The sequence below is a fragment of the Dermacentor andersoni genome, chromosome 9 (assembly GCF_023375885.2).
Source record: "Dermacentor andersoni chromosome 9, qqDerAnde1_hic_scaffold, whole genome shotgun sequence".
Lineage (NCBI taxonomy): Eukaryota > Metazoa > Arthropoda > Arachnida > Ixodida > Ixodidae > Dermacentor > Dermacentor andersoni.
The window spans coordinates 132,289,747-132,313,898 of NC_092822.1; the positions used below are offsets into that span (position 1 = coordinate 132,289,747).

Below are 24,152 nucleotides of genomic sequence, written 5' to 3' on the forward strand. Positions count from 1 at the left end.
CGCTTCTGTGTAGACTACCGTCATCTGAACAAAATTACTAAGAAAGACGTCTACCCGCTCCCACGTATAGACGACGCCCTTGACTGCCTCCATGGTTCCAGCTATTTCTCTTCTATTGATCTTCGTTCTGGATACTGGCAGATTGCTGTTGACGATATGGACAGAGAAAAAACCGCGTTCATCACACCTGATGGCCTATACCAATTTAAAGTAATGCCGTTTGGATTATGCAACGCCCCTGCCACCTTTGAGCGTATGATGGACTCCTTGCTCCGAGGTTTCAAATGGTCCACATGTCTCTGCTACCTCGACGACGTCATCGTCTTCTCACCCACGTTCGACACTCACCTTGAGCGTCTCACAGCTATACTTGATGTATTTCGAAAGGCGAAGCTGCAACTTAACTCGTCCAAATGTCGTTTCGGCCGCCGCCAAATTACTGTTCTGGGCCACCTCGTTGACGCTTCCGGAGTACAGCCTGATCCTGACAAAACTCGCGCTGTCCGAAACTATCCGGTTCCGAAGACAGCCGCCGACGTTCGAAGTTTTGTAGGGCTATGCTCGTACTTTCGTCGTTTTATTCAAGATTTTGCGGCAATTGCTAGACCCCTCACTAATCTTTTGAAGAAAGGCGTACAGTTCTCGTGGGTACTGCAGAAGCCGCCGCCTTCTCTCGTCTCGTTACTCTTCTCTCCTCACCACCCATCCTCGCCCACTTCGACCCTGATGCCCCTACAGAATTGCGTACAGATGCCAGCGGTCATGGCGTAGGTGCCGTCTTAGCCCAGCGTCAGCGTGGCCAGGATCGCGTTATTGCTTATGCGAGCCGCCTCCTCACACCACCGGAGCGCAACTACTCCATTACGGAACGAGAATGCCTTGCTGTAGTCTGGGCGGTAGCGAAGTTCCGTCCTTACCTTTACGGTCGCCCTTTTTCCGTAGTCACTGACCATCATGCTCTCTGCTGGCTCTCATCGCTAAGAGATCCTACAGGCCGGCTTGGTCGATGGGCTTTGAGGCTACAAGAATTTTCATATTCCGTCGTGTACAAGTCTGGCCGCCTGCACCAAGACCCTGACAGCTTGTCGCGTTACCCTGTTGACGACCCTGACTCCTCCAATATTACCAGTGCAGCTTGCATATTCTCTGTGTCGCAGCTGCTTCATTTCGCCGACGAGCAACGTCGTGACGCCTACATCAGAGCACTCATCGACCGTTTTGAACACACTCCGGCCGACGCCACACTACGCCTCTTCGTCCTCCGCCATGGTACTCTGTACCGTCGTAACCTTCATCCGGACGGCTCTGAGTTCCTACTTGTCGTGCCTAAACACCTCCGCTCAACCGTTTTAGAAGAGCTTCACGACGCACCAACGGCAGGACACCTCGGCGTATCTCGAACCTATGACCGTGTACGTCGCCGTTTTTTCTGGCCGGGCCTTGCCCGTTCCGTGCGACGTTACGTCGCCGCCTGTGAACTTTGCCAACGACGCAAGAAGCCTTCCCAGCTCCCCGCTGGTTACCTACAGCCGCTCGACATCCCTGCCGAGCCCTTCCATCGTGTCGGCTTAGACCTTCTCGGCCCATTTCCAGAATCTACATCAGGAAACAAGTGGGTTGCAGTCGCGGCGGACTACGCGACCCGCTATGCCGTAACACGCGCTCTTCCGACCAGTTGCGCAACTGATGTTGCGGACTTCCTCCTGCATGATATCATTTTGATTCATGGTGCTCCGCGTCAATTGCTAACAGACCGTGGCCGTACGTTCTTAGCCAAAGTAATTGACGACATCATGCGTGCCTGCGCAATACAGCATAAGTTTACCACCAGTGACATTGTCCACGTCGCCCGACTCAAGCCCTACAACTCTCCACGTGCCTTGGATATTTAACTGCACCGTGACGGCGCTTTTGCCGCCGGGGGGTAGTATTACGATATGATCGGTAAATACCCGAGAGACGAGCCGCCATGAGAACGACGACGAAGTGGGTCGGTGCCCTTGGCGCGAGTGAATGTCGGCCTGGCGCTCTGGCTCCATTCTAGTGTAAATAGTCTGTAAATAGCCTCTTTTGTCTGTGTCTTTCTACACGTAACAATAAGACCGATATCACGCGACTCATTAGTCAGTGGGACAATTGTCTAAATGCTCATGGAGACTACTGTTCAATAAAGTACCTCGTTTGTCATATATTCGCATTTGCTCACTTTGTTTCACTCGGGCCTCGTATATTTTGCAGAACTCCCGCATTTCATATGTGCTCTGACTAATTTTCCAGCGCAACACATTGAAACAAAGGACAGCGTAATTGAGATTTTCCCCTGGCGGTTTAGCAGCTGTGAATATAGCCTTCAAGATCAGTTCCCAGCTTTCAAGTTACATTTCAACAAATGAGGTGTCAGCAGTCAAAATCTCAGTGAGATAGGGTCCACAGTGTGAGACACGAGAAGTTGGGTCATTTATATAAAACAGGAAGAGAAACGGACCAAGTATTGACCCCTGTGGAACTACCTTGTCGATGAATTTAAATCTAGAAAGATGGCTAGAAATAGCTTGACTGTTAATTAAAGGGGCCCGGAACCACATTTTATGGAGAAATGCATTTGCAGTTAAAATAGTCAATTTCAATACTTTGCCAGAAAAAGTACTTCGATGCATTCAACAGAAGCGGAGTTATTTGTCATCACATACGCCCTTCGCGGTGCTTCCGCTCCTTCTTCAATGCCTTGCATTGCGAAGGCTGCGGTGTAGCGGGGATTGCACACAAAGCTCCGCCTACCGAACGTCACAGTGGCGCACAGTTCAAATTTGATTTCGTATGTTGCCGTAGACGTCACTGCTGCCGATTTCGGCGCCTACGACGCGCCCAACGTAAGGCAAACCCTCAGCGAGCAGGAGTGTGCTTATCCAGTGGACTCGTATCTACGCTACGTAGTAGACAGCAGCTACACGCAGCTGTAGTGCGTAGCGTTTACTTTGTGCACGTGACTGCATGCTCGCGCTCATATGTTCGTCTGGCCGCGTTACGTATTGCCTGACCACGCTACGTGTTGCGCTTTTCCTTTACCAGCTTGACCGACGGATAGTAGCTACATAGAATTTGCGCACTTTCAAGCGCTGTCAAGAAGTCTGCCAAAGCGTCTAACCAGGAACGACCAGGAGTCAGCGCAAGCTGGCAAGCGTGTGCGTGATCTGACCTCGTGGGGTTCGAAGCTTCTTGAGCGGTCAAAGCGAGTGGAAATTTTAAACGCACTGAAAGTTGGCCGAGTTGGTAGCGGTTCGTTACGAAACTGCAGCGTGCCCACAGAAAACGAGACAGAAGACAACAGACGAGTGCTGTGTGTTAACCTTGCCCTCTGTCACGTTTGCTGTGGGCGCTGAAGTTTCATAGTGAATAGTCAGAATTAGCGAGACCCGACGCCTCCGACACCGATAAGCTGGGGGGTCAATGTTTAATTCGTGAGCGTGAACAGACGACTGTCGGCTTCTTCTGGAAGTACGTAGTTATTGCGAAATTCGAAAGTAGGGTTTCGCTTATTTCAGCCTGTTTATTAAAATGAAAACTTAGAGGGCTAAAAACACAAGGGACGTAGAAAAGGAAATGCACACCACACGTGCTGACTCAGAACTGATGTTTAATGCACGTGTGGTTTGGCTAGGGTTAGGCCAGAGTTTCTCGTGTGGTTTGGGTAGGGGGATGGAACAAAATGACCGTGTTTTCGAAGATGGGTTTACTGCACCAGCAAATCTGCCTCGGACAATGAAGTGCGAGATTCTACCTGTTCAAGAAAGAAAGGATGTGTTTGTAGAGTAGCGTGCCCGAAAGCCAAAATGTGTCGAATAATGATAATCAACTTGTGTAAGGTAATGCGGTAGACGTTTTTCAAAGCATTTCTCTATGAGATTGCTAAACACAGAAAATATTTTGATGGGGCGATAAGTAGAAATCAACCTTGCATTGCTCTTTTTATGTACGCAGATAATGTTGAAATTCTTAAATTTTATGTAAATACGTCATCTTCATATGTAAGGTTAACTGGGTGAGAGAAAGGGTCCGATACAAAATTGGCAGCATACCTTAGTGGACTGGTTAGATTTCGTAAAGACCCGCACCAGGTATTTTTAATTTTTCTGTAATATTCTACACTTCATTTGTACTTGCACGATAAAGAAAATAATTATTCCGGCAGCCCCTTAGATGTAGTTAGGGAGGGGGATGCCAGGATGGCTATTGTTATGAACTGGTAAGTAATTATAAAATTCATTTGCGATATCAGCTCGATTTCGGTAAGTACTACAACTTTTCGAGTGCTCCTTTATATGAGACACCCATGACTTCATTTAAAGAAAAAGAACTGACGAGCTTCCATTGCTGTATTGTGCTACTTCTGGCTCCAATGATTTTGTCATCGCAGTACTTTCGTTTAACAACCTTAATTATTTATTTAGCATGTCTTTATAACAGGAATATTGAGGCTGCAATTTCAGGTTGGATGGACAAAGTTTTGTTTTTTATACATGTTGTCTGTCTTGTGCGTGCGTTTCAGTGAACCATTTGCCAGTCAAGGGTTATCGGGTGCGTCACGTCGCACCTAACATAGTGGTTGTATCTTCAACATATGCCTTATTGCTGATCAAAAAGTTTCATATGCTAACTCTGCCATTTATTTCAGATTTTATTAGCAACCAGTCGAAAGAACAAATTCAATTTATGAATGGAAGTTTGGAAAGAACGCTCAGGTGTTTGTGAGACAGAAATGACAAAAAATGGCATAGCGACCTAAGGTCGAGTAGCATTACTCCGCAGTCATTGCATGATATGTATCTAGAGAAAATGCGATCTATGAGTGTCCTTGAGCTACCTGTTATACACCTGGTCGGCAATGACTTCATAATTAAAACCTGCGTAGCAACTGGATTACTGAACTTAATTACGGTGGTATTCATCTCATTCATCGATCCACCAAGCACCGAGCCGAACGTCTTCGTTACTGACGAATTCAGTGACTGCAACTGGAGGCTTGCGACGAGTTCCTCCGTTTCTCGCAGTATGGACGAACTTCGTATGAACAAGTGCGACATGCCCTCGACAAACATGGCAGCGCATGCGTATTGACCTCTGAGCATCGCAATGCAGAACCTACTCGGCGTTTTCTTTCCTTTCGGGGCTGCTGCATATGTCACGGAGCTGTCGTCGGATTTTTTGCCTGAAGGCTTTAAGTGAGGCCTCATGATTCTTGATCCACGGGCCAGCGTACCATTTAAGTTCAAAATACATTTAAGGGCAAAATATACGTTGCGTAGTTGCCTACAATCACCCCCTTCGTTCAGCGCCGCTGCTTGATCGAAGTGCTCGAGCCAATCTTTTACATTCTCGAAGACATATCGCCATGAAAGGTATCGAGTTTCGTGTTGTGTGTACATCCTGAGACAAGAGCGAAGCGGATCGCTTCGCTTTCTTGTGTCTGACTTGTCCGTGTGGCGGGCATTCTCTCCTGGCTGGAGAGAAGGCCGAATTCAGATGGTAGCCGTTGCAAGCGGCAATTGTGGCGAAATGACCGTTCTTCCGCAATCGTGGATGTGACGGTAGAAACCCGGATTTTCCGAGAGTGACCTTATCGCATTAACATTTTACCTACCACCTCTATTGAGTTTGTCACTGTAGCAAGTGGCCAGAAAACAGAAGCCGGGCAGGCCGCGGAACAGCTCCGACCCAGCCGAACGTCTTCTTGGTCTTTCTTTCTGCGCGCAACCTCACAGGAAATGCACTGAATGTACGTGCCCGTATGCATGTGTCAAAAAATAACTACACGTTGGACCCAATTCTCATGCTCGCCTATGTTGGCGAGTATGCCGACACACGTGGCGACACACCATGGTTATGCTACGAGATGCATGAAGTCGATATTACTAACTGGGGCATCTTGAACCAGGAAATCCATGTTCTCTTCAGCAATCCTCTGCTCGCCAGCCTGCTGCAAAAAAGGTACTTGCGACTCGTGCACATTTACAGACCCGTACGTGAATTGCATTTAGGACGCCTTGGTTTGTGTACGCAAGGTGGATGACTGGCTTGTGTTTTTTTTTACATAAGAATGTGAAGAAAATGGCCCAGCAGGATTTGCGCAATCGGTAAGTGCACATCACAGCGAACTTCATGTTTTAAGGGCTCCTCCTGGGTGGTGTGTTTTCGGAGGCGTGGCGAACAGTGAGGTACTTCCAAGAACATGCTGTTTTATATATGTCGCTCATCAAGTAACTTCTCAGCCCTCTCGTAACACGGCAAGCTATGTGCCCCCATGTGCCGACATTACTCTGGGCCTCTGCTTCTCCTCTCGTATGTCGTTTTTTTGAAGTGAACCTCCACAAATCTTTTGAACCTTTTTGAAGCACTCGAGGTGCGCTTTTGCATGTTTTTGTTTATGCAAATGTCTCACAATTTTGCTGCTGACAACCAGCGCTGTAAAATAATGATTATGCAATTTCCGCTACACTTATATAACAAAAGCAAAGCCTAGGAATCACTGAGAAATCTTATCCAAGTAAAAAAATATCACTACTACTTCGATAGATAATGACGGGGGACCCACAAATGTGAATATTGGTTTTAAGCATATCATCATCATCATCATCATCATCATCATCATCATCATCATCATCATCATCATCATCATCATCATCAGCCTGGCTACGCCCACCATCATCATCATCATCAGCCTGGTTAAGCCCACTGCAGGGCAAAGGTCTCTCCCATACTTCTCCAACTACCCCGGTCAGGTACAAATTGTGGCCACGTCGTCCCTGCAAACTTCTTAATCTCATCCGGCCGGCTAACTTTCTGCCGCCCCCTGCTACGCTTCCCTTCCCTTGGAATCCAGTGCGTAACCCTTAATGACCATCGATTATCTTCCCTCCTCATTACATGTCCTGCCCATTTATTTTTCTTGATTTCAACTAAGATTTCATTAACTCGCGTTTGTTCCCTGACCCAATCGGCCCTTTTCTTATCCCGTACGTTACACCCATCATTCTTCTTTCCATAGCTCGTTGCGCCGTCCTCAATTTAAGTAGAACCCTTTTCGTAAGCCTCTGGGTTTCAGCCCCGTACGTGAGTACTGGTAAGACACAGCTGTTATACACTTTTCTCTTGAGGGATAATGGCAACCTGCTGTTCATGATCTGAGAATGCCTGCCAAACGCACCCCAGCTCATTTTCATTCTTCTGATTATTTCAGTCTCATGATCCGGATCCGCGGTCACTACCTGCCCTAAGTAGATGTATTCCCTTACCACTTCCAGTACCTCGCCACCTATCGTAAAGTGCTCTTCTGTTCGAGACTGTCAAACATTACTTTAGTTTTCTGCGAATTAATTTTTAGACACACCCTTCTGCTTTGCCTCTCCAGGTCAGTGAGCATGTATTGCAATTGGTCCCCTGAGTTACTAAGCAAGACAATATCATCAGCGAATCTCAAGTTACTAAGGTATTCTCCATTAACTCTTATCCCCAATTCTTCCCAATCCAGTTTCTTTGAATACCTCCTGTAAATACGCTGTGAATAGCATTGGAGAGATCTTATCTCCCTTCCTGACGCCTTTCTTTATTGGGATTTTGTTGCTTTCTTTATGGAGGACTACGGTGGCTGTAGAGTCGCTATAGATATCTTTCAGTATTTTTCCATACCGCTCGTCTACACCCTGATCCGTAATGCCTCCATGAGTGCTGAGGTTTCGACTGAATCAGAAGTTTTCTTGTAATCAATGAAAGCTATATATAAGGGTTGGCTATAATCCGCTCATTTCTCTGTCCCCTGAATGATAGTGCGAATATGGTCTGTTGTTGAGTAGCCGTTACGAAATCCTGCCTGATTCTTTGGTTGACAGAAGTCTAAGGTGTTTTTGATTCTATTTGCGATTCCCTTGGTAAATACTTTGTAAGCAACGGACAGTAAGTTGGTCGGTCTATATTTTTTCAAGTCCTTGGCGTCCCCTTTCTTATGGATTAGGATTATGGTAGCGTTCTTCCAAGATTCCGGTAGGCTCGCGGTCATGAGGCATTCTGTATACAGGGTGGCCAGCTTTTCTAGAACAATCTACCTACCATAATTCAACAAACCTGCTGTTATCTGATCCTCCCCGGCTGTCTTCCCCCTTTGCATAGCTCCCAAGGCCTTCTTTACTTCCGGCGCTACATGTGGGATGTCGAATTCCTTTAGACTATTCTCTCTTCCGTTATTGTCGTGGTTTCCACTGGTACTGTACAACTCTCCATAGAACTCCTCAGGCACTTGAACTATCTCATTGATATTAGTAATGGTGTTGCCGGCTTTGTCTCTTAACGCATACATCTGATTCTTCCCTATTCCTAGTTTTTTCCACTGCTTTTAGGCTTCCGCCGTTCCTGAGAGCATGTTCAATTTGTATCCATATTATACTTCCTTATGTCAGCTGTCTTACGCTTGTTGAATAATTTCGAAAGTTCTGACCGCTCTCTTCTAGCTGTAGGGTTAGAGGCTTTCATATATTGGCGTTTCTTAATCAGATATTTCGTCTCCTGCAATTGCTTACTGGTATCCTGTCTAACGAAGTTACCACCGACCTCCACTGCACACTCCTTAATGATGCCCACAAGATTGTCGTTCATTGCTTCGGCACGAAGATCCTCTTCCTCAGTTAAAGCCGAATATCTGTTCTGTAGCTTGATCCGGAATTCCTCTATTTTTCCTCTTACGGCTAACTCATTGCTGGGCTTCTTATGTACCAGTTTCTTGCGTTCCCTCCTGAGGTCTAGCCTAATTCGAGTTCTTACCATCATATGGTCACTGCAGCGCACCTTGCCGAGCACGTCCACATCTTATATGATGCCAGCGTTAGCGCAGAGTATGAGGTGCATTTCATTTCTAGTCTCGCAGTTCGGGCTCCTCCATGTCCACTTTCAGTTATCCCGCTTTCGGAAGAAGCTATTCATTATCCGCATAATATTCTGTTCCGCAAACTCTACTAATAACTCTCCCCTGCTATTCCTAGTGCCTATGCCATATTCGCCCACTGCCTTGTCTCCAGCCTGCTTCTTGCCTACCTTGGCATTGAAGTCGCCCATCAGTATGCTGTATCTTGTTTTGACTTTACCCATCGCCGACTCCACGTCTTCATAGAAGCTTTCGACTTCCTGGTGATCATGACTGGATGTAGGGGCGTAGACCTGTATAACCTTCATTTTGTACCTCTTATTAAGTTTCACAACAAGACATGCCACCCTCTCGTTAATGCTATAGAGTTCCTGTATGTTACCAGCTGTATCCTTATTAATCAGGAATCCGACTCCTAGTTCTCGTCTCTCCGCTAAGCCCCGGTAGCACAGGACGTGCCCGCTTTTTAGCACTGTATATGCTTCTTTTGTGCTCTTAACCTGTGAGCCCTATTATATCCTATTTACTGCCCGCTAATTCCTCGAGCAGCACTGCTAAGCTTGCCTCACTAGGTAACGTTCTAGCGTTAAACGTTGCCAGGTTCAGATTCAAATGACGGCCTGTCCGGACCCAGAGATTCTTAGCACCCTCTGTCGCGTGACAGGTCCGACCGCCGCCGTGGTCAGTTGCTTCGCAGCTGCTGGGGACTGAAGGCCGGGGTTTGATTTTTGTGCATTCATATAGGAGATTGTGACCATGTACTGCACCAGGGTGGCCAATCCTGCTCTGGTTAGGGAGTGCATTACCGGTTCTGGTCACCGGGATCAGGCCGCACTCCAGGCCTGTTTATGCAATTTTATCAACACGCGCATTTTTTTAAAATCCGGTGGGAAGTTGGGCGGCTTCGCGATTCGAACCACGGTCCTCTTGCATGCGAGGCGTATGCTCTACCTCTACGCCACCGCTGGCACCTACCGTCTTTCGAATGTGGTTATTTCTGTCATTATTATCAGTGTAAGACTGATATAGAGAATAGTTAATTCATAGCGTCACGTGTAAATGAAGAAAGAAAAGTAATTGTTGTGTTGAGTTGGGTGACGGTGACGATTTAAACCATTATTTTGATACGATTGGATAAGTAAGCAAACTTTTGTTTCTCAAAGGAAAGTGCACAAGGATGTTTGTTGTTTGTGCCTGTTTTATTTGATTCAGTTCTTTTCTTTCTTTAGCTAGATTGGACTCGAGCCAAAATACAGCAACTATCTTAACAAACTAGATTTTTAATGCTTCGCCATCGCAATTTTCGTCTTTCCCTAAGCGCTTTAACAAGATTAGTGTCTTTGAGCTATTTCGTCATAAATGACAGTAGCATCTTTGCGAAGGTTTTAGTGGCGCAGCTTGGCAGTTGAACTATTGCTTTGTTAAAAATGACCATTGTGCGACCACCGAAGTGTTAGCGTTCATAAAATAGCTTTGTGACGTTTTGACACCGACATTACCACCCCCTCTCAGAAAGGATCAACAGTCAACAGGAAACGGAAGCCGTTGTCGTACGTCGTGCACATTTCCGCTATTCAGGTAATTCTCAAACAGGGCTGCTTTGCATTTATTCGTCACCTAAGTTTATTCGACAAACTGCGCGAATCTAAGGTTTTGAAGACAAAAAAAAAGTTTAAACAGAAGATCACAGTTTCAACCGACCCTCCATGACAACTTCTATATAAAGCGGCATAGTATCAGCAACGGCGATCATTTTGGGACAAAACAAACATTAGGAATTCAATTATGCTTGGCCATATACCGCAGTCGCAGCTCGCTTTCTTCACATGACCCCAGCTGCTTGCTACCGTTGCAGGCGACACGGGTTACTACACAGCTAGCGGCGAACTCTACGTGCTTGACCGGATGAAGGACTTGGTCAAGTGTATGGACCAGCAGGTGGCACCCGCGGAGCTGGAAGAACTGCTTCAGGAACACGAAGAGGTGGCACAGGCGGCCGTTGCTGGTGTTCCGCACCCGGAATATGGGGAGGCAGCCAGGGCTTTCGTGGTTCTCAAGGCAATGCCCGCTACCGCTGATAAGAGACGCGAGATGGAGCTTGCCCTGATCGCCTACATCAAGAGTAAGTCTGATTATGAAAGGGGCAAGTCGCACGTAACACTTTACAATGGTAGATCACGCCACGAATCCTATTAAAAAGAGAACTACGTAGTGGCCACCTGAGTTTACATGCCGGCGTTCGCTGCTAAAGCACGGAATGATTATTGTTGCAATTACGGCGAATAGATCAGGCACGCATAGAATCGTCACTGTGCGCTTCGTCAACGATGAACTTTGCGACATAGCGTACTGAGCGAGCTTCATAACGTGTGCGTAAGCAGCGTGGAGGAGCGCTCCGTTACGGCTCTTACGTGACAAGGCGTTCGGAGGCAGTAAAGCCGCGAAAAGGTGGCGAAGGAAGCGGCGTGCTATACGGCACGTTCTCGGGCTCTTGAGACGTGTGAGTTTTTGGTGACGGTGTGCCTAGAAAAAAAGGAGAGTGAGTCCAAATGAGATAGGCGGAACATATGAGCGCCTGATTTGCTGGTACACGCTCCAACGCCACGCTCCAGTGTGACGTCACAACAAAGCGCAGACGAGCATGCGCACTGCGCCCAGGTGGCATCAATTATGCTACTAATTCTGAGGGAGAGTCGAGACTGCTCAGTAGAGGCGTTGGCGCACGTCGCACTGATTTGACACGGTGCGCACTCTGATCAAGCCTATGATGGGATTTCGCACCTTTTTGCGTGATGATCGAATGCCGTTAAGCACGAGGATGTCTTAAGGACAGCTTCATATGGTGCTTAGGAATGAACCATAACAAGAATGCACAACATAGACTATGTCCAGGCCACACAGCAATGTAAATGATTACATTGCTGTGTGAGCTGTAAGTGTTGAGTTGTAAGTGAGCGTCTGTCCTGTCCACTCTGTTTCTTCCCACCCGTATTTCCACTCAAATACACAACATGGTTGCAGTAAACATCACAAATCAAATAGAAACATAAAGAGAGACACCGCATTAGGCGATGTAAAAAGAATTTACACTAACTTAAGTATCCTTGCTTGATTTGAATGCGAAAGCATTAGGGGTTGTCTGTGTTATGAACTTAAAAGTGCACCTTAGTCCACCTAATGCAATTTTGGGCGTAGGCCATGGCGTCCGTTCGAGGCCGTGGCTGTTCACCGTGAGATTTCGCATTGCGAGCAGCAGCAGGTGCAGCGCCGGGAACATGAAGTGGTCACGTGACTTGTCTTGCCATTGGCTGCTAACGCCGGTTTTCCTCTTCATGGGGCATATAAGGCTTCCGCAGAAATACCAAGCGCTATCGATAGGCTTGTCGCAAAACACCAACCTTCATATTTTTGACGGCGCGACCAAACGAGACTGCTCGCTCAACACCTTAACTTCACGTGTAGCGGCCGATTTCGCCCTTGTACTGTGTAGCGCTCCCACTGCTTTCTGCTGTTATATGTGGAAACGCCGGAAATAACCTAGGGACCCCCTTTTTTTGGCAGCAGGCACAACAAATACATCGAATACAGTGAAATCCGCATACCAAACAGTGGCCGACGCTGACGACGCTGCGGAGTGGGTGCGGCTGAAAGTAGCTAACAGCATAGCATTTAACTTACACCCCTCGTGTCTTTAGTGCAACTAGTACAATAGCATGTTCCCCCTAGTCCAGCTCTAAAGAAAAGCGAAAAACCATTTCTTCATTATTTGTCACCACGTCGGCTTTGTCCCACTTGCCTTCCAAGAACAACGCTAGCTTCCAAACAAAATTTGTTTGAAGAATGACTGTTTAGCCTACCACCACCATCATCTCTTGCGATAAATGACTGCTTTATTATAGCAGCGTATTTTCAAGCCTTTCCTTCGCAATAAAAATATATGCTAAATTTATTCTTCAGCAGGAATGAAAAACCTCGTCTGTTCTTGCAGCGCATATTGCTCAAAGTTTGTTCCAGACAAGTAAAAATAAAAAAAAAATTGTGAGAACACAATCCAATACTCATTAAAATCGTATTTCCATTTGTACTAAAAAAATTAAGAGCCCTCCCATTATGTGAAAATGGAAGACAAGCGAAGCTGTTTAGCGCACGACACAGGTGTGACTCACAATTATGAAGAAAGGGACGAACATATTGACTGTCCTAATCTGTGGTCACCCCGGTGATATAGGTACGCGCACATGTTCGCGTATCACCTCTGTTATCAAATGTGTCCGTCATGTAAGACAATAAACGGCTCATATGCGCTTAAGCAATGGCTCACACCACCGTAATCGCGGCCTCCCTATTACGACGACAGAAGTGAAATTCTACGCTGGTATATTGGCCGGCCACAGGGCCAGCTGTGCAAGACGACGACGCTCGAACCCATAGAGTTCCTAAATAAATACCCTAGAGGGAAATCTGGCGCTAGTGTCTACGGGGGCTCTCATGAGCGTAGCCTCAACCTACATGGGAATGATGGGAAGTACAGGCTTCGGATTGACTTCGATCTTTAGACTAGTTGCGTCTGCTTGCGGCGCAGTAAACAAAGCTATACTCAAATATAATCGCGTAAAAGCTAATTTCGTTTCTGCAGTGTGTTATATAATGTACAACACGCTACATAAGCTTTGTATGACTGAGATGGAAGCACGGTTTACTATGGTTTATCACCAGGACACATCAGGGTATGCATTCTTGTGCGATTCTGTTCCCGATTTAACGCCAGAGAAAAATTATTAATTTCTTTTTTCAACAGCAATAACAACCGTGCATGTACTTATATAAAAATACTCATCAAGTATTTATGGAAATAAAAATGTATTGTGGGTAAGTGTTGCGCCCTTGAGCAGAATGCTAAAAGTGTCGTTTGCTACGACGCCTGCTCGCTGTAAACGCGAGACTTTTCTCGCAGACGACAGGCACTTGCGAACTCTCTCGCTCTGCCGAAAGGCTGCGTCGGCTGTCACGATTGCTGAACGTCTTCAAGTATTTTAAGCACATGCGCTGTAGTGCTAGCTAGGACGCTAGTGGCCTCCTACGAGTATGCTTCATCATATTTCACTATGACGGACCGCTTCCAGAGCGTTACGGCGTGGCTTTGCACTTACCCATTTTGCGACACTAGACTACAGCCAGGAAGCAGCAACCTTTCCTACCATAAGTAAGTTTGTGTTCTCAAAGTCCTAAAACACGCATTTCAATGAACACATAAACGAGCAATGCATAATGAAGCCCTCAATAAAATTAGATTGTCAAGCCAATAGAGGTACAACTGTCTTGTATCGGTAGTGCCTTCTTTTTCCTATTCTGAAGTTTCATAAATCACGTAACGCTACAGCGCCACCCTAACACACATAACAAACCAAGGTCCAAACGCTCAAAACATGTTCCTTCAACGTTTACGATGCCGTCGCTTTCTCGTCATGGCTTCGACACCACACCACGACACAAACATCGTCCTGGCCGCTGGCCCAGAGCGCTATCGCCACTTCGACCAACATAACAAAGGCAGAGAGCTTTGCGTTGCACTGTCCTACTGCAGGTTATAGCAATTGCGCTTGGAGCGAAACCAAAGCTGCCAAAAAGATACTTGTAGACTAGTTCGCCAGTCAACACATTGCCGATCCGAAGCCTGTACTTCCCTTCATTCGCATGATGGTTGAACGATCGCAGCGCCAGATTTCCCTCTAGGTATAGTAATATGAAACTCTATGCTCGAACCATTGCTGATGATGATAGTTTCTTGCACAACGGAGCCAGCTGTGGAAGAAGACGACGATGACGAACGCGCTAGCAGTGGCAGCTCGTTTCCGCGGTTGGCGCCGAGAATTCTTTAACAGTACGTTTTGAAAAGTTATAAAAAACATCTTTTTCGAAAGCATCCGTTCTTACATTTTGCCTGGGACCTCTTTCGGTCCCACGTGTGGCAAGGGTTGTTCAAAGGCGGGTTACATGTCCCCGAGCCGACAGGGGTACGTGCCATTGAGCCTGGACCTTTTGTGCACTGTCACAAGGATCGGGGCACGTGATGATTTCTTTTTTCAAATTCTTTTTCCAGATCCCAGCCCTAGATAGTTTCGCAGTAAAAAGAAATTTGACAGTTTATTAGCACGAGTCTGTAAGCGTGCAGATGGAGCATTTATTATTGCCACTTTTACAGCGAAGCTGTTATCCTCTCATTGGACGGCATTTTTCGTGTCCGCGCCCATGGTCGAAAATGTGGGCCGATCCATGGGCCCTATAACGTAAAGCTATTCCAATATGTTTTTATTCCAATATGCTGACGTCAAATTTGCGTAACCGCCGACACAAGCATCAGGCAGTCACCCGCAGGGTTGTGTCAACAGAGCAATCAAACGCTGGTCCTCGTTCTTAGGAGGTCACTTTTGTTTGCTTGAAAAACGAATGACATTGCCTACACTGAGCGGCTTGCCTTATCTAATTGGCTGACAAGAGGCGAGGAGCACGCTCCAGTGGAGGGGGATTCGATGGGGCCGAGCCACTGCACTGAACATTGATAACCGGGTGAAGAGGGCGGTACCGGCGTCTGTGATTGGTCCGCTTTCCCTTACTTAGCTTACGGTGGATCGTCGGCAATCGCGGCGGCATGCAACGGAAGCTCAAAAATGGCGCTAAAACGGATCCTTAGCAAAGAAGACTGGGCAGAACGAGGTCGTAAACGTGCCGAATGTGTTCGAAAACGTTGCGCGGCCGCGGAAAAAGTTTTATTACACGGAAGTAAACCTTTGCTCTCCGGCAGGTGCGAGTAGCAAGTGCCTGAGCAATCGGCGGCAGCCATCCTATATTCCTTTCGGAACGAGGCAGCCTGCGGCTATTAAAAAGAAAATTCAGTCTTGTCCGGCATATTAATGCATCTTTAACGTGTACAAGTCACTTTGACGCGGTGAGTTCTTGCGGTTTTGTGACGTCACGTGGCGGGAAGGAGAAGTGGGTTCAGCCCGAAAGCTTTTCACCAATAGGCGAAGGCTAATGGCGAAAAGGCGTCGAATCAGAAATAACTTTTATTTTGTTTGGTGAAATCACGCATAGTACACGTCATATCAGATGGGGAGCTATCGCGGTTTTCGTGACGTCGCGTGACAGACAGGTGAAATGGGGGTGGTCCAAAAATGTTTTTCACCAATCGCGGAGGCCTGATTGCAGAATTGGAATAGGAAAGTTTGGAATAGTATTACGTCATAGCGCCCCATGATGTAGTCAGGTACCAGGTCGACCCGCGGCGGAGGTGAAGCAGGCTTCAAGCACGCCGCAAAGTGATGCGAAACGTTCATACATTCCTTGGAATCACGCATAGAACATACAGAACACCATTCGTTTCAATAAAGAACAAGCTCAAAACAAGCATCTGAACTACATAATTATTGACAAGGCGCTTCTGATTACAATGCGAAGCACGTAGCTGTCCCCGCATACGTTTCCTGGTAAGTATTACTGTTGCGCAAGCTGCCGCGGCGACGGCAGCTTGCGACGAGGGGCGTGACGTCACTAGCCTTTCGTATTTAAGAGAACCAGCCTAGTAACTGATTTCATTGTTGTTGCAGCACCGCTATAGTAGGGCAACACATAGTCAGTACTCCATCCGAGGAGCTGAAAAAAGAAAAAAAATTCGGCAGCATGTTGCACTCCTGTAACACGTGACCATGTGTTGCCACGTGTGCAGCAGGCACACGTGGTAATATTTTAGGTTATACGATTGGAGGTGTCAGACTTCTTGCAAGACATAACAAGCCGCAGTGTGAAGTGAGCGTATGGCGCGGTAGGACGACCACCTCAACGACACATGCAAGCACCTAATGCGCTACTCAAAGATTCTTTCCTTTTCTTTCTTTCTTTCTTTCTTTCTTTCTTTCTTTCTTTCTTTCTTTCTTTCTTTCTTTCTTTCTTTTTTCTTTCTCTCTTTCTTTCTTTCTTTTTCAATTTTTCTTTCTTCTTAATTTCTTAATTTCGTTTAGTTTTCTCTTTCTTTCGTTTCTTCATTCATATTCAGCCACTGCATCTTTGCTTGCTTACGCGGATGTGAGCCATTCCTCATGATGATATTTTTGAATCACTGTTTTTTTTTCATAACTGGACTAGACGCTGATGTTTTCAGGTATAAGGCATTGCAACGAACCACTTTAAGCTTTCGCCTTAAAAAGAAACGACAATAGGTCCAGTGGTGGCGTGTTCTTAAAATTACCAGTACTCCATTACTCTAAAGCAGTACTACCATTACTCTAAAGCAATAAAGCATTGCATGCCCCCTCAACAGTTGTAGTTGTGATTTTCAATAGCTTCGCTGGGCAGTCACCTTCGTAGGGCCAAGATGGCGGGCCAATTTTGCTGCAATAGCAATTATATTGTAGCGTCGCATCAGATGAGCGTGGCAGAGGAAGGAGAAGCGGCGCGAGGTTTTGAATGATCGGCTGTTTCGGACCGTCCCATGTCTTCTCCATCCTTTTCACTGTAAATTGACCCATTCTACATCCGTAACATGTGGCGGAAGTGCTGGGTACTGGATGCCCCTGACAACCCAGTCCTACAAGATCTTCGAAGAAGCACACGCCTGTCTGCGCTAGCCCCAGAGCCAACAAGCATGGAAGACGCCCAAGCAGGCCGTTCAACGAACACCATCGAAGAAGGCATCGTTCAAGTCAGCCAGAGACCAAGGCAACCTAGCTACTGCATGCCGGAACCACGCATATTATCAGGTAAAACAGATGAAGACGTGGATGACAGGCTGAGACACTACGAAAGAGCAAGCCGGAATAACGGATGGGGTACATCAGCGCAGCTTGCTAACGTTGCAACTTTTTTCTCGCCGGTACCGTTCTACTTTGCTTTGACAATCACGAGCACGTGCTGACCTCTTGGAGAACATTTTGTCCAGGAACTGAAAGCCTGCTTTGGCGACTCGAATTACAAAAAGAAGAAAGCGGAACACGCGATTTATTGCAGAGTCCAATTGGCTAGTGATGCGTGTAAAACGTATATTGAAGAAATATTGAAGCTATGCCGAATTCTAAATGTGAATATGCGACACAATGCTACATGCGGAAATGCGACAAAATAGGACATCTGTCAAGAGTTTTCACTGAAGACGTCTACAATTTTTTAATAATGAAAGCAAACCTGAACACTCCTTCCGAATCAAGGCAGCAGCGTCGCGCGTTTGAAGCTCTGAAGACCCGAAGGATCTTACCAAAGTTAGGGCGCTTGAACAAGACGCAAGTATAGACGTCGCTGCCTGCGATGAGATCGCCTCGATCATGCGTCGAGTGGTTAGAGATGAGCTAGCACGACTTAGGGAGTAGGCGCTGCTTATCTGTGCGCGTTTGACGAGTGCATTTCCGAACCACTATCCCAGTTGCGAGAACATCGCTTCGAGCGCCGACTGTCTTCTGAAGAACCACACTTAAATAATACGAGCTTTCGGCCTCTGCGGCGAATCTGCGTCGCCGCCAGTCTACAGCAGTCCATCGTGACACTACGGACTGACACCCAGCACCACGACGTGTTCCTGTGGAATACCCGATGCCACGACATGCTCCTGCGGAATCATACCCGGTGCCACGCGTACCGGCTCCATTCAGTCTCAACCGCGACCTATCAGTCTGCGGTCCCCGAGAACATATTGCACGATTTTGTCACCGCCGCCCGCAGCGAGCGCCACGTTTTTCAGCGCACCCAGTTTGTGTACATGAAGACGCGCCCGCGCCACTTGGAGTCCATCCCCTGCGCAAACAGTGGCCATAGCAATCGCACGATGAGTCCCCTGTCTCCGAGCGCAGCCTTACACCGCCGCTGACCCGATTGCGCCGTTCACCATCTCCGCGCCGTCGTCCTTCGCCTTCCTTGCCGCAGCCAGGAAACTAGCTGGTGCGGCCCATGGAGGTGCGGTCGTGGGACGGTCAGACTCGCCAATTCCTCCGTCTGTTGTCATGCTGAAGAACAAGGTGCGTGCGTGCGTGTGTGTGTGTGTGTGTGTGTGTGTGTGTGTGTTTGTGTGTGTTTGTGTTTGCGTTTGTGTGTTTTTGTGTTTGTGTGTGTGTGTGTCTGTGTGTCTGTGTGGATGGTGTAAATACTACTGCTCTTGTCGATATGGGTGCCGCTATTTCTGCTATGAGCCTTCGCTTCAAAGGTCACCTAGAAGAGAAAGTTGTGTCCACGTGGGATCGCAAAGAAACTTTTCGTGGAGTTGGAGGTGGAATGTTGTGCCCTACTGGTGTTTTTTCGGTTTTGGTTACGATCGGAGGACAGATTTTTAGAGCCGAGTTCACTGTATTGGTTCACGCAACTCATGATGTTTCTTGGGGCATATATTTCTTACGTGAATGCAGCGCTATACTTGACTGTGGGACTAGAGCGATTTTACTTCGGAGCACGTTTCTAATCGCCATGCTTAATAATTCGCAGACCGATCAAGCCGACGTGTTTTCGATGTCTCAAGATGTGTTTCTGCCTGGTCAGATGGCCATGTTTGTTCCCGTGAGTTCTTCACATGTCCGGATGGGATCATGCAGCGCTCTTGTCGAGCCAGATCATAACGCGATTAAGAAGAATGTGTTGGTCCCTCGATCTATTGTTCGATCTCGTTCAAGCCATCGACGGGCGCATTTTCTTGTAGACGGTGAACGCTTCTACGGAGTCTGTAACCCTGCCAGTCACACTTAAATTGGCAACATTTGAGGAGCAAGCCACAGTTGCTATACGAACAGTTGCAGCGTCTTCAGACATCAGTCGACCATTGCCCAACTATTCGGATGGCTTGCGACGCATGATAAACAAGTCGTTGTCGTCATCCGGGCAGGACACACTCCGACAAGTGCTCCCCTGCTACACCTCTGTATTTGATTTTACTCAACGCGACAGTTCTGAGATGTTGCCGGAATTCCGCATGCATCACCGCATCAACACAGCGCAAGCAACTCCGATAGGTCAGAAACGCTATCGCGTGTCTCCCGCGGAAAAAAAAAGTGATCGCTGAACAAATTGACGACATTTGCAGTCCCTGGGCAGCTCCTGGAGATGTTGTGTTGAATACAGCGGCCTAAATACCGTCTCAAAGAAAGACGTGCGTCCCTTACCACGCATTGACGATGCTGCTGACTGCTTTAACTCCACCTCGTACTCATACTCGGTTGACCTGCGGTACGGGTACTGACAGATACCGATGCATCCGTCTGACCCAGAAAAGACCGCTTTTGTTACGGCTGACGGATTTTTGAGTGTAATATTATGTCGTTTGGCTTATGTAATGCCCCGGCAAACTCCCAGCGATTTATGCACGCACTCCTCCGGGGTCTCAAAAGGAAAATTTGGATGGGCTATTTAGATGATGTGACTATTTTCGGCCGATCATTCCACGAGCACGCCCTGCGGCTCAGTGTTGTTTTGGACTGCATCCAACAAGCTGGCCTCATTTTAATCTGTAAGAAGTGTGAAGTAATAATTCTGCGGAAACCCGCAAGGTGGAGGGAAGTGATTGTTTCGTGGAACCCGAAAGGGTTTTCTTTGTAGCCATTGCTACGATTGAGGGGATGTCTCATTTTTCCTTTATTAATCGAAGAAGTGTCGTTTCGGTGGGCGTCATGCCCTTATGCAGCGATATCTCATCTACAAGGATGGCATACGTCCGGATCCCCAAAATATTTCCGCTGTTTGCAACTTTAAGCAGCCGAAGACAGTGAAAGACCTCAGATGTTCTCTGGGCTTTTGTTCTTGTTTTCGCTGATTTATTAAACACTTCGCCCAGCTTGCTTGTCGAGTGAGTGACCTACTTTGCAAGGACGTTTGGTCCGCTCAGTGCGAAACTGTTTTCTACCAGCTGAAAGTTTTGCTATCTCTTGGCCACTTCGCCATTTTGATCCGGATGCGTTCACCGAGCTGCATATTGATGCAAGCGGTATGGGCGTTGGTGCTGTGCTCGTCCAGTTTCTTGACGGACGCCAACACGTCGTTGTATACGCAAGTCGTACTCTCACGAAATCAGAGAGCAATTATACAGTCATGGAACTGGAATGTCAGCCTGTTGTTTTCGCCATCCACAAGTTCAGATCTTATCTGTATGGCCGCCATTCCAAGATTGTTACCGACCATCATTCTCTCTGGTGGCTCGTTGGACTGCGTGATCCAGCCGGGCGGTTGGCTCGGTGGGCCTTGCGTCTTCAAGAATAAGACTTTTCTGCTGCTTATCACAGCGGTCGGTGCCACACAGATGCCGATTACTTATCTCGTCTTCCCTCTCATGGGGAGGTTACTGATGATGATGAATTCGACGGCTACTTACCTACAATTTCATCGGACTTTTCTGAGTTTTCCATCTTCAAGAACGAACAACAGCGTGGCCCTTCACTAAAGCCGATTATCAATGCGACCCGCAGATATGAACGGGCAGCGCCATGTGTGATTTGTGATGGTCTGCTTTACCACAAAAATTATTGAACAACGGTGCTCCACTGCTGCTCGTCGTTCCAATATGCTTGCGCCTTGCTGTATTTTTGGTCATGCACGACGACCTTACATCCGGTCACCTTAGATTCGCTAGAATGCTTTACCACCTCCGACAACGTTTCTATTGGCATCAATTGTGGAAGACAACCAAACAGTACGAGGCCAGCTGTGATGTCTACCAACGCCACAAACAACCGACTACTGCTCCTGCAAGAACTCTGCAACTGGCTAGACCACCGAATTCACCTTTTGAGAAAGCGGGTATAGATTTACTCGGCTCGTCCCCAAGTCTTCCAGCGGCTGCCACTGGTTAATCCTGTGCGTGGATTATTTAACACGTTATACTAAAACAATGGCACTTGTCTCAGCTACAGCATCCGATGTTTCTAGGTTTATTTTACAGTACATTATCTTCCGCCACGGAGGTCCTCGTGTGGTGAGAAGGGATCGCGACCGGCAGTTCACCGCTGACATCGTGGAAGAGTTGTTACGCCTTTGTGGAACTCGATATCACTATTCCTCGCCTTACCGTCGGCAAACCAACGGTCTAACCGAGCGCACCAGCCATACACTCGTCAACATGCGTCCAATGTATGTCTCAGCGGATCATAAGAACTGGGATACCATATTACCCTTCATCACGTTTGCCTTCAACACAGCCAAACATGATGTCACAGGATACGCACGTTTCTTTCTCCTCTACGCTCTCCATCCTCAAAGTTTACTCGACACCATACTTACTCTTTCACCTAACGACGATGCTTCCGTCACGGAGATATTGTGTCGGGCCGAAGAAGGACGTCGAATTGCCCGGCTGAAAACCCCATCATCGCATGTTCATCCTAAGGCTCCCTACGACGCAGAACATTTGCCCGTAAGACTCGCCACCGGTGACTTCGTGTGGCTGTGGACACCGGTTCGGAAAAAGGTATTTTGCCAAAGGCTTCTTTCCAGATATTCGGGCGCCTTCGTCAGGTCTAAATACTTGAGTGAAGTGACGTATGTCATTGCTAAAGTGACGGCTGATAACTACCGTGCACGCAAGATGCAAGTTGCACACGTCGCACGAATGAAACCGTACCATCAACGCGCACTCTGACTTGCTCGCATATCTTCATCTGCCTCGGAGGAAAATGTAACGCCGCACCGAAGGACCTTGGAAGAGGAAGTTGAAGCGGCACGAGGTTTTCGGGTGACTGGCTGTTTCCAACCATCCCATGTATTCTATACCCTTCTCACTGCATATAAATCCATTCTACATCCATAACAATACGTACACTCCAGGCGGATTTTCGCCATCGCCGTCGCCCTCATGTTCGATATAAAGTCCAAGGGCGATAACACCGTCGCCACGTGTCGTATGCTGTACGGGCGAGTGAGAGCACGTGAGGTAAGACGACAATCGCGGCTTAATCTGGCGCGCGCTATGAAGGAAAGCGGAGAGCAAACGCGCCGTCTTCTGTCGCTTGAAAGGCCGTGGGGGGATTAGAGGGAGGTATGAGGGGCGGCGTTGTGCTCCGCCAGCAGCTAGCACGCGGCTACTGGGCCTAGCCGCGCATTTGCAGGGTTGTTCATGTTATTGCGCTCTGCTTGCAGACCGAGCGGGAACACTCAAGTCCTAAACTTACAGATACAAAAGCAGTGCGAGAATTGGGCAGTGCACAGAACACGAGCGAGAAGGAACAAGCACATCCTACTTTGCCAAAGTTATTACCTCCTTCATTCAATGGCGGAGCACAGCGCACGAAACCAAGTCCTGGCACATAATTTGGTGATCACGGCTTTCCTCCGTTTTCACAACACATGCATTTGCAACCTAACTTGGAAAGTTAAGAGGGAGCTTCAGCTCAGGGGATCATATTGGTACGCGAACAAATCATTAAGAGTGGAAACTAGTTGCAAAGTATACTTACAAAGGGTGTCTGCAGCGTTGGCCAGTTCAGCCGACAGCTCTGAAAGCCAGAGAGCGTTCGTCTTCTTCATTGGGATGCCCGCGTGTATCGGCCACAAGAAATACGCAATATGGATGTATCATTTCCCCCAGCGACAGAGTAATATGGCTTGAAGCGTCTGACATGCACAACGTCAGTGAAATTAGGGGCAGATGAAGGCACTGGTACTGTCTGGGGCGATTTCGTAGGTAACTGGAGTCACGGCCCGCAGCACTCGATATGGGCCTGTGTACCAGGACAACGAGTTTTTCTGACAGGCGAACGTAACGAGTCGGGGACCACAGAAGTACAAGAGATCCAGGCGAAAAATGGACGTCTCTGTGTTGGCGGTCGTGCAAGCGGCGTTGCTTGTCTTGAGAGGTCAGGAGGCGAGCGCGGGCAATTTCGCGTGCTTGGTCTGCCCTGGTGATGGCGTCAAGTGCATACTCGCTGGTGTCTGCTGAGGCGGATGGAAGGGACGCAAGGAATGCAGTCACAGTGTGTTCTCGGCCGAACAGCAGAAAGAATAGGGAATAACCGGCAGTGTCGTGACGTGAAGAATTATATGCAAAAGTGACACAAGGTAGGGCAAGGTCCCTATCAGTATTGTCGGACGAGACGTACTTTGCGAGCATGTCTGTTAGGGTGCCATTCAGACGCTCAGTGAGACAATTACTCTGTGGATGGTAAGACGTATTCACATTGTGCTTGGTGGAGCAGGACTGCAGGATGTCGGCGATGACTTGAGAAAGAAATGTGCGACCACCGTCTGTGAGCAGTTGGTGTGGTGCACCATGCTGCAGAATCAGTCCCGTAAA

The 24,152-nt window shown here is 47.6% G+C and overlaps 1 protein-coding gene across 2 annotated transcripts in view; it reads left to right on the forward strand.

The window, feature by feature from the left end:
* The window catches only part of LOC126529691 (uncharacterized), a 197,261-nt gene that overhangs the window by 142,509 nt on the left and 30,600 nt on the right, over positions 1-24,152 (forward strand). Inside the window, exon 10 of one of the 2 annotated variants that reach the window (XM_050177199.2) lies at positions 10,764-11,030. The exons of the other annotated variant lie outside the window; for it this stretch is intronic. Coding sequence (XP_050033156.2) covers positions 10,764-11,030 — 267 coding nt within the window. The remainder of the gene's footprint in view (positions 1-10,763; positions 11,031-24,152) is intronic. 2 annotated transcript variants of the gene reach the window in all.